General features: G+C 40.8%; 1 protein-coding gene across 2 annotated transcripts; it reads right to left on the minus strand.

Moving 5' to 3' along the window:
* Positions 1-691: 691 nt before the first annotated feature.
* On the minus strand, positions 692-11,296 carry LOC118412703 (alpha-protein kinase 1-like). 2 transcript variants are annotated; one of them, XM_035815728.1, is made up of 10 exons: positions 11,027-11,293; positions 8,946-9,127; positions 8,311-8,472; positions 6,944-7,040; positions 6,466-6,552; positions 6,064-6,198; positions 5,812-5,936; positions 4,300-5,317; positions 3,335-3,494; positions 692-2,978 (listed from the first exon to the last, which is right to left on the minus strand). In XM_035815728.1, the coding sequence occupies exons 1-10, from the start codon at positions 11,082-11,084 to the stop codon at positions 2,441-2,443; spliced, it is 2,562 nt and encodes an 853-aa protein (XP_035671621.1). In that variant the 5' UTR covers positions 11,085-11,293; the 3' UTR covers positions 692-2,440. The 2 variants fall into 2 exon arrangements, with proteins under 2 accessions (XP_035671621.1, XP_035671622.1); XM_035815729.1 differs by lacking the exon at positions 6,466-6,552 and having other exon boundaries at positions 11,027-11,296.
* Between the last annotated feature and the right edge of the window lie 47 nt (positions 11,297-11,343).

Genomic DNA, 11,343 nt, shown 5'->3' on the forward strand with positions numbered 1-11,343 from the left:
TCGGTGGTGGGACCATAGTAATTGTCATGCTGTCATTGGTTAAACTCATAATTGTGATTGGCAGTCAGGATCACCAATATATCACCACAATGTAGCATCGCCTTGGCAAAGCACCAGTGGTCATCAGTCTAGCGGCAGTTAAGCACTACAGCTACAGCCAACTTCAGCACGTGACTTCAGACAGTAAGCCCATTTAGACGGGCGCTCTTTTAGTATCTGTGTTACAGTGAGAATCATGTTACTCCAGCTTCTATAGCTTCACTACATGATGTTTTAGCTCCCACTTTCTGACCGACCTCGCATTTCCTTGTCCGTGGTACTGAAATGAGTTTCCGTTAGAGCATATTTACCAAGGAGCTTTTATCATGCTTCCAGTCAGAGTAAACCATGGTTCAACTTGTTTGAATGGTACACAATGTAGATAGCTAATAGCTGAACAGACTAATAGCGTTAAATGCTAAATAAATTTTTGGTATCTGGAGTGATGATTGACATAATTAAAGGCCCATTATTAAAATCAGAAGTTGATTAGCATAATTAATTAGGAAATTTATAAATCTACTACATTCAATGATAGGACTCTCTAACATATGTAACAGAGAGAGAAATATCGCTAGATATCTTTAATGCAAATAAAGACCTGACCCGCATCGCACTTGCAATAAGAAAATACTATAATTCCACAGTGGTAAATGATGAGAATTCCATGCTTGCAGCATTTAATAGGAAGTAAAGTAAAGGGCGACAGTATTAGGCATAAATAATGCAAAGCAGGGCCTCATGATTTATGAGGAAAAGGTAGAATACCATTCTTTCCTAAACAAAACTTCCATACTTTGAACAACATGTGTTTATTTGGGTATAGAATATGATTTAATGTATGCAAATGTGGACCTTGTTTTTATAATCCATGACAAGCATTTGCAATATGTCACTCAAAAAAGTTAACATCATTTGGCAAAGGTATGAGATTGTCAAACTTGGCCCTCAATGCTATACTCTTCTACTTAGAAATGATGTAGAATGTCATATCATTGAATATCATTGTTGACTATAATACTAAGATGTATTGCAATTGATATTCAATAGCTTTAGATACATGTAGCATACATGTAGCTTTAAAGCTTCGTTATTATCTTTAAATTATAAAGTTTATGCATCACATATATCCACAGCTCACATGTATCAAGAGCATTTGAGAAGTTACATGTATCTGTGTCCACTTTAACTGTAATGGAGAATGTCATTCGGTTCTTCTAATGTTATCTTACAATTACTAATACTAATAGGTAGAGAAAGAATAGAGTGTTTGAGTTTTCTTTAGTTTGCAATTGAAACAAATTGGCCGGCAAGCAGAATACAAAACAAGTATTTCTGTGGTCTTAGTTCAAGGTAAAAAGATTAGTGCAATAGATGCAAACATCAAACCACTGTGACCTTAAATGCATTTACAATAACATGACTAAGGATACATGTATAACACTACAGATGAAAATAGAATTACAATGCTGAAACTAGACATACAAATGTATACAGTACAGAAATGAAGTGCAACTAAATGATATATCAACACAAATTCATAAAACAAAAACTAGTTGATGATGGTCATCAATTAACTTCAGCCTATGGCCTCAAGGACGTGAAATCACTATGGTGGGCAGGTGGTTCCAGATCCACTTAAGCCATGTTCACACTGGTGTCTGGTGTTATCAATTTGCACTAGATCTAATCGTACCTGAAATTGAAACCCTCTAGGAATTGGGTGCTGAAACTTAAAAAATGCAACTATCAATTTCATTCCATCCAAACCAAACCAAACCACCCAACAGGTGGATTGGATCAATTCAATCCTGAAGTGGCCTGCAGCTGTTCACCTTCGGGAAATCGGGCCTTTAAGGGAAATGATCACATAGATTTTGCAGAGTGGGCCATTATCTATTACTTTACATTGTGTCGCTATCGATATCTTGATTTGATTGAAATTACAAAATATGTAACTGTGTAAGAGCTGACTTTCACCTCATTCTCTGGCTAAAAAATGGTACAGGAATTTTCTGTTGTAAAAAGACTGTTCAATTCTAGCCACGCAACAGAGGTTGTGGTAGACCAAGGAAATCTTTGAAGGAGTGTGTTAAGAAGGACATCAATATATATGTGCGTCCTTGCCAGTGTGTACCCTGGCTGGACAGAGCTGCTTAAAAGTATGGTTTCAAGACAAGGAGACTGCTGCCAACCCCTGTGCTTGGGACCCATGCAGCAGGATAATCAAATACTGGATACTAATACTGCTAAAATCAGTCTAACATAAGCCCATGAATTTAGCCCAAAGCATAGTCAGCCTTCCTTAGCATAATACAAAGGTGGTCTTCCTGACCTTGGTATATAAAATATTCTTATAAACACCACCCCCCCCCCTTCCCGTGAAGGTAGAATTGACTTTTCAGGATGTCATTAGTGGTCTCTTCAACTTCAAAAGCCTACAGACTTTATTACATCTCGGGTGCTGCTCTCTCCAAAAAGCCTGGACCCCCCGGTCACCTAGGTTACCTCTCCCGTATTTCTTTATCTCCTCCGAATGAATCTGAGGGTCTGTGAAGTATGTCACCCCCCTCCCGTCCACAGTGGTCCAGCCCTGTATGTCTACTATCATCAACTTTTGCCCTGATGCTTCGTAAGTGAAGTGAGTGAACGCAGTTGCCAGTCCACTGTCCAGGACAGGGTGTTTATACTTTAGATTGTTGGTCAACTTCACAAAGTCCCCATCGATGTACGGCTCCACGTTGATGGTGAAGCTCTCGGGTTGGGAAGGGTTAACTTGAAGGGTAACGGCCGGAAGGTACTGGATCTGGCCAAAGGCCTGCTGATGCCGCAGCTTGTGGTTGAAGACGGTGACATACTTGCGGGCAGTCATCTGGCAGCAGACGTCTTGGCGATACTGTTCATACGGTTTGTCCTTTTTGTATCTCTTTCCAACATATCTAAAAATAGATCGGTTACAATAAAAATGTGTGACACTGTATGGAAAAGTATATATTCTGAATGATTTGTACACTTTAGATTTTATACATGATACTAATGTACCTTATTTTTATACACAAGTATCAATCACAGTAAAAATTCAGATTCGGGACAATTGCAGATTGTCCTAGACCTGATTAGAATCAGGATATGTTGCAGGAAAATCCACAATTCTACTTTTACAAATTTTAATTGTAATCTGTCCTGGGACAAACTAGAATCTATTCCAAAATTATTGCTTGCAATTAGGATCTATTCTTGGACAATGATCTGCACTAGACTATAGACAGGGTTAGAAAGCTTTGTTGAAAGTTACCTGCCCATAGCCTCCTCCTGGCTGATGTACTGGACAAAAAAAGCATCTCTCTGTTTCCCCTTCTTGTCATCACTAAGTAGGAGGGGGTCCCCAAGGTACACCAAGGTGTTCTCTGACTCCCACCTGTCATTGAATGGGTCATACTTGTGAAGCAAAGCCTCTGTAAAAGGACAAGCACAAATTAGCCCGGAAACCAATCTTACATAAATATTGTCACACAAAAGGAGGAAAAGAGCAAGAAAGAAAGAGAGTGAAAAAGAGGGGAGGGAGGAAGGGAAGAAAGAAAGAAAAAAGAAAGGTAAGGGGTGAAATGACAGAGAAAAAGATGGTGAGTGAGTAAGATAGAAAGAGATGAACGTAGGAAAAGAGGGATCAATAACGTGATATTGAAAAGAAGCCCCTAGCATATTGCTTTATATTCTTTATTCGTTGCTATAGTTCTTTCATGAATATAAGATATCCAGATGGTAAGTAAGATCCACTTTATAAAAGCTACAGTAACTGAAGCAACTGGATAAGTTTTGGAAAACTTTGGAAAACTTATCCAGTTGCCTTTCAAAAGTTATCCAGTTACTTGAGTGACTTTTGCATTCTGTATGCTTTTTTTTTAAAGATTCACCTTGGAAAATGATGTAAAACTAGCTAGAATTAATAAGTTCTCTTGGGATTTCCAAGGGACACTTTTACTGGATACATTTTGGAAATGGTCCAATGTTTCTGGTACCATCTACTACCTTTCATAAAAAACTAAGAATTGATAAGCAACAAGAAGATATTAAGTTTTAAATAGATGGTTCTACAAGAAAAAAAGTAGGCAACATCAAGACAAGGTTTATGCTAATGAATAAATTAGTTCCTGTTGTTCAAGTACAAGTTCTAATGTTGTTTTTTTTTTGGGGGGGGGGGCTGTAGGGCAGGGTCCCAAGTGCCTGGGATTGTTGGGCTTCTTTAGCTGCAGAACTTACTATGGACTCTTGTGACTGGTGACAAGTCTGCAAACATTTCATTCCATTTCTTCTGCTCTTCCGCAGACATTTTCCTTTCATGTCTGCTGTCACCAACATGGCTCAAACTGGTTTCATCCTTTCCAACGCCAATGTTTTCATCTGACCCTACTTTTTCGTATGCCACATCAACAGTAGTTGCTGAAGGGTCAACGGTTAAACCCAGTGTGGTCATGGAAGGATCCACCGTGGAAGCTTGAATGTGATGTTTGTCAACAGCTCGACATAGCCGGTCAACTTCTGTGGGAGGCTGTAGCCATTTTGCCTTTGTTTGGTCAACTGTAGTGGCTGAAGGATCTACTGTGGACGATGAGCATATGTTGTCTTTGGGAACGTTTTTTCCAGCGGAGTTTGCTTCGTCCAAGTCAATGGTTGTGGCAGAAGGATCTACAGTTGATTTATTGTAGTCACTGGTTCTGTCTTCATCCTCAGTGGTGTCAAACCCACTGTCAACTGTTCCCGATTTTTTTCCATTTTCGTCAACTGTCTGTGGGTTATTTTCTTCACCTGGCTGCCTTTGTGTTGTATGGTCGTTAGGCACAATGTGGTTGATTGACAAGGAATAAGACAGTGTTGTTTCTTTTGCTAAATCAGTGTTGTTGCCTCCAACTGTTTCCTGCAGTTGTGATGTGGACAGTAATGTTTCGAATACCTCCATAATGAGGTCTATCATCCTTTTCATTGACGATGTGAGAGACAAGTTGGTCTCCACAGCACAGTACTCTTCATACAGGTGCATGCACATTTTGGTCAGGTTGTTGCTCTTTTCCACTGCACCAGTCATCTCTAGCACCTGACATGACTGGAACGAGGCACAGATGAATTCACACAACTGTTCTCTGCTCCTCAGGGCCTCCACACTTTCATGGGAATGTAGGCTTTCAGACAAGTTTGTCCTTGCTAACTGTAGGAACTTCTCCTTCTCTTGATCGTCTTGTATCTGCTGAGCACATAAGATGAGTACCTCACCAGCTCTCCTCTGTACAGGTACAACAGTTACACATGAGTAAGGAGCAGACCAGGAGGAACCAGTGGGTCCTGAAAATTGGGAGGACATCTGCGCTACATTACTATCCAGCAGGGGGTTTCAGGAATATATCTTGTGCATGCATGCAGCAGAGATGCTGCTAATATTTGTTTTGAACAATTTGTAGGCTAAATGGGAAACATCTTCAGCTTGGAATCACTTAAGCTGACGAAGAAAGACAAGAATGTCAAAGCTTCGGTGTGCATAAGAGACCAAGAGAGTAGCAGCTAGACACTACACATTTAACTTCCAGGGCTCATACATGTAGAATTCATCTTATCCTGTCACACAAAATACTGATATTATGCTAGGAGACATAAATTATATGATCATGATTGTTAGTAAGTTGATTATTTCTTACATTTATTCATCCAGCCACTTCATAAACAGTTTCTGTAGCCTATTTAGCTTCAGTTAGCCAAAAACTTGCAGTGTTATACATGTACCCGATGTCTCGCGCAGAAGAGGGGGTCATACTTTGACAGATGAGCAGCCTCCTCAGCTGCTCGGTACGCCTCTAACAGTGGGCTGTCTGCTTGTAGGGTGTACTGCTGCTTCAAAATCTGGAAGTCTAAACCATTTCAAGCAAATTATAATTCAAGTAAGGCCATGCAGATTAAAATTCATTAACTCACAGAATCTGATGAACTTTCATGCAAAAGATTCTTTGTTAGGTTTTCTACTGCAGAACGCTGTACCTCTGTATGATATGTTTTTGAACACATCCATCAGCAATCCCACACTGGAGGCGATCCCCTTCTTGTCAGGTTTGGGCAGCATTCTGAAGCCAATGATAGAGTCCAAAATCAAGGTGGAGGCATCGTACCACTGTCCTGCAAGAAGTATATACATGTAGTTGTGTTCAATAGTATCCCTGAACAGTTTCAGGTTGGTAAGTCACTGCATTACAAAGTTCTTTGTACACCAGTATTTTATTCAGGACCAACATTTCGGTCACCCTCTTTCACCTTCCACCGAGAAGGTTTTTTTTCACGAATATCAAGTCTACCCAGTGCAATTACACAAAAATGTCTAAAAAATGTCCCAAACTAGCCGAAGCCTAACCACTTGTTGGAAAGTTAGTCAGTTTGATCTCTCACCAAGTTTCAGCTGGACCTGTCCCTTGATCTGAATGCAGACAGAATGAGCTATTGCTCTGTCAGAGTCACTTCTGTATGTCCAAGTCCCTGACATATGGAGAAAAAAGGTGTGATTTCAATCTTCAATTCTTGCTGAAAAAGACCATATATAATCCAAAAATATTATGATTAGCTAAAGAAACATCTTTTATTATACACCAGAAAAAGCTGAAACATGATATGCCAATGATGGTAAAAGGATAAGGTTTAGCGGTCAAACCTCAGCCTGAGGACGAAGCATGGTGCTTTTTTGTCAGCTAGTAGTGCAATGCAGTTTATTGCTACAGCTTGCATGTTTAAGCCAAGCAGACAAGGTGAGCCCTACTCTTTTGGAATAGTGTTTTGGATCCTTTTACGAGTTTGCAAAGACATAAAAATTTCATTTCTAGTGTTACTGACAGATAATGATGTTGAGAGACAAAGTTACAACCACACTGACCTTTTTCCTTGTCAGGGCTCAGAACATCATCCAGAACTCTCTCAGCACCTTGAAGATCACCCGCGTTTGTTAACACCCTGGCTTTACGGATGACAATCTGTACGTTTCAAGATCACATTGAACAGTTAGCAAAAGAAAAATTCATTTAGTGATGATGACAGCTTTGGATATACAGTTTTTAGAATTTCTTTCATATGCATGTAACGGGGGCTGCCCTTATAAGATGCTCCCTGCCCTAAGATGCCACGGATTTTTTGCTTATCTTATTATGCATAAGTATGCCATGTTCGTTGCCACTGACTATGATGATTAGAATGGTAAATAAACCAAGTCCAAACAAACAGCTATTTTTTCTATTAGAAAAATACTTAGTAATATTCACTTCCCCTTTTTTTTGAAGATAGGATTTTCACAATAATGTTGGTAGCGCCGAATCATTGTGGTCACCTGTTACTAGGTATCGGTGGCTCGTGTCCCTAAATATACAACCAGTACAAAACAGCTACACAACTGTCATACACATAAGAAATAAAGCTTCACAAAACACTACAAATATTGGTATTCAAATGTTTGTTGAGCAGAAGACTGGCCATAGGAAAAACAACATAAGCATCACCGGTGTTGTTTTCCCGTAACATCTTAGGGTGGCCCCCGTTACCAGCCCTCTAATCTTCTACATGTATATCACCCTCCCTTAGCATGTCTTTCTGGGAGTGTGAACCCTGAATCTAATCAAGTCTTAAACTTTTAAGTTTGCTAACTGCAGAGTGCAACTAAAAATCAGCAAGTTCTGCAAAAATTCCTATGCAGAGATGAACCAACGTCCTAGAACTCTGCCTGGTTGTTTCTCAGCTTATTCACAATGCAGGTCCCACTATTGACCTGTCCTGCTTGTAAATATTAGAAAGCTTAGTACGTTATTTGGCTATTTAGTAGCCAGAGACTGCAAATTTCCAATATAAACTGTTTGTTTTTGTGCTAATAGTTTCTTTGTATGTCTGGTTGACATCCAACAGATCTAAAATCTGGTGCCTGATATACAGGACTGTCAAAAGTGCTGTTCTCTTGCTTTTAAATATCAACAACCAGGCCTTATTTGGCACAAGTTTTTCCTTTGGACAACTCAAAGGCCTCATAATTCTCTGATTGGATGACAGCTGGTAAGTGGCATCACCCACAATTATGTTGTGGAAATAGGAATAGGCAGTTAAGCAGAGTAGCAGTTAAGCAGAGTACAAACCAGGCAGAGTTCTAGGACATGGGTTCATCTCTACGTAGGAGAATGACACTAATACACTGGTTAGGAAATGCTAAAAATTTCTAAATACATATTACAGTATGTAGATTTGTGAGTGTAGTCATTTTACCTGGGGAGGGACGGGTGTGCTTGGACTATTTTGACGGATGTCATCAATGGCTTTAAGCAAACGAGGAGATGTACCCTGCCAAAAGGCATACCTGTCCAACAAGAACAGGATAGCAACAGCACGAGGGTAGCTCTTACACTCCACTGCTAGGTCTGCACACTCCTGTAGAAAAGGATGTGGGATCAACTAAATGGCAACGTGTTGCACATAGATGATGTCGTACCCAACCGAGTAAACACGTTTCAATGCAAAATGCAGCAGAGGTTGAGAAAATTTGGTGTCTTTGAATAACAAATTGTAACAACAGACATTCCAATGTCTGACTTGTATATTCAAAACTCAGAGCATGCAAAGTGCATTCAAATAATTCTATGGAAGCCTGTCTGATAACAGTAGGACACCATGTGATTACCCATTATCACCCGGTCTTGAACAGCATTGAACTCGGTAGGTGGCCTAGTGTGAATGCGAGTTTATACTACTGTTATATTATTTTATTATAACAGTAACATTAGTGATTTCTACAAAGTTGTGTGGCCAAGGGGCTTCAAATCAGAGATGGGTGCTACCAATGTGCCACCATGTTTGGTGTGGTCAAGGACTTAAAAGAATCTTTAACATGAACTATCTCTCACCCAGAGTATGTCTGCTTCAGTTTTGCCTGGCCTTTGTGTACTTGGTGCAGTGATGAGATCCTTGACATTGTAAATGTCCTGTTCCCCAACCCTGTCCTCAAACTGCCATGTCTCTGGGATGAAGGCCCATTTCTGATCCTCAGCATCCCTGAGAAGAGCCTGCAGCTGCACAGATAACAGTCCTATGGAAACAGAATTAAACATGTGACTGTGCTGTCAATAGTGATATCCCTGTGGCTCAACTGGTAGCAGCTTCAAAGGTAGGCTGAGCCCGGGAGACCCCAGTTCAAATTTTGGAAAAGGGCATCTCTGTTGGGGCTGCACCAGGTCTTTCAGGTCTTGGGGTCCGCCTTGGATGTTCGCCACAAGCACATTATGGAGAAAGCTTGCGACCACTCCCTATGAACAAGGACGTTTATTATATACCCCGCTACCACTAAGCTGACCTCATGTGCCACTTAAGGCACTTCAAGGTGAACAACAACTGCACCGTCAATCTTAAAATGTTTGTTTGCACTTGTTACATTTTCTCTGTATCGAGTGCTCCAGGTAATAGATAGATCATGGGAGTGGCCTGACTATGTGGATTTGGTACTGCTCCGCCCACCCGAGGAGTTTGTTGGGGTGGCGAGGGCGAAGCCGAGGGACCCAACAAACTCCAAGGGTGGCGGAGCAGTACCAAATCCACATAGTCAGGACACTACCAGGATCTATCTGACTTAGAACATGGCCATCTTTCCGAAGCAAAATACACCTTTTTAGTCATTAGAAACATGCAGTTTGTTTTCCTAGCAAGCGAACAGACAGGCTATATTATTCTCCTATTTCCCATTCATGACCCTGGTGATGGCGCCTCACACCTTTCCTCATGAGGCTTGTGTGAAATTCATGTCTGGTTTTACAACACTTTTTTGCACCACAATGCCATTGTTCTGTGGGTGTTTGTCAGATCAATCCCAGTTCCCAACCTGACCTCAAATGAGCAGGACGTGGCATGTCTTGGAGGCCCATTTTCTCGAGTATGTTCAGGGAGGCCCATTTTCTCGAGTATGTTCAGCCGTTATCACAGTATGTTCAGGCGAGTTCCGTACACAACCCGACATGTCTGAGTTCCAGCTCGAGCTGGTGTAAAACGTTTTGCTGCAGCATGGTGGCATCTCTGCCGAACTGTTCTGTAGTTTTGATCCTGACCAGTTCTTGCCAGACAGACCGGCCGATGTCGCTCCTGCCTCCTTCCCCCATTTCATTCGCCCTGCTGGAGCAACCGTTCTGACGAGCTGTCCTGTTCCCACTTTGACCCGTTCCTGGTAGACCACATCATGCATTATCTTCCTGCATTTTTAGTTTGTTTCCCGTTTATGGAAGTATTGATCGTTTTGATCAATTTAACTCGCATGTTTTTATGTAGCATCTCTACTAGTTTTTCTTTACTATCTTGGAGCCTGTTCCCTAGCTTGATGTAACCAAGGAGGTTATATTTTTCATGTCTTTGACAGTTTGATGTAACGCTGTTTGTACATTTTCTTGTTACAAGAAACTCTTTATTATTGTCTTGTTCGTTTTCTGACTTTCTTTCATGATCGCAAGAATTTCCTTTGTTTATGTTATGAATAAAGATGTTCAGTAACATAGGTTGATTTGCTGTTTCCCTTTTTGTTAATTCTTTAATTGCTTTTATTTGCATGAGAAAGGTGGGCGTCTCCAACTTAGTCAATTTATTCCTTGGTTGGTACACCCCTACCCCAAGGGAGACCATTCAGTTGAATGGTGGGCGTCTCCAACTTAGTCAATTTATTCGTTACTTAGTACACCCCTACCCCTAGGGACACCATACTATCATGTGGATATAGTCACAAGAAATACTCGCTCCTGATTGGCTGAGGAAAGATGGCCATGTTCTAATTCTCTTTCCTACAAAATAATGACACAGTAAATATGTGTTTCTGGTGTATTAATTACATACTCGGTATTACAGGAATGTTTCCATCTAGGAGGCTTTCTTGGGAACTGCTTTGAGTCATCAACGTTACTAACATTAACATTTACTTGAAATGTGTGAAACCAATAGCAGTATGACATACCCAGGTTGTTGGAAAGTCTCTGCACACTGTCGGCATATGTTTCCTGCTCCATCTCCATACGATGCCCTGAGCTTTGAAGGATAATATTTATGAGGTTCCTGGTTGCATACTGTGTCCAAAAACTGAAAGCTGGTTTTCAGAATGACGTCACTTTTGGTTTCGTTCCCGCTTGAATGATTCACACAAGACGACCCCACGCGCTAAGAAAACAGGGACACGCCACTCGTTCAAATCAAATCGTTACCACACAGCTATAAATATAGACACGCATAACTCATTTCCTCCCTCATTGTCTCCTTCTCGGAAATCCCCAACCT

Source organism: Branchiostoma floridae, chromosome 3 (genome assembly GCF_000003815.2).
Source record: "Branchiostoma floridae strain S238N-H82 chromosome 3, Bfl_VNyyK, whole genome shotgun sequence".
NCBI classification, from domain to species: Eukaryota; Metazoa; Chordata; class Leptocardii; order Amphioxiformes; family Branchiostomatidae; genus Branchiostoma; species Branchiostoma floridae.

Excerpts from the sequence above, each read along its gene's own strand:
- LOC118412703 (XM_035815728.1), bottom strand. The coding sequence starts at position 11,084 with ATGGAGATGGAGCAGGAAACATATGCCGACAGTGTGCAGAGACTTTCC. Across the intron at positions 6,199-6,465 it reads ACAGGTCCAGCTGAAACTTG|GACAGTGGTACGATGCCTCC; the intron begins GTGAGAGATCAA and ends TACTTCTTGCAG. Across the intron at positions 5,318-5,811 it reads TCTTCTGCGCGAGACATCGG|AGGAGAGCTGGTGAGGTACT; the intron begins GTACATGTATAA and ends GTACCTGTACAG.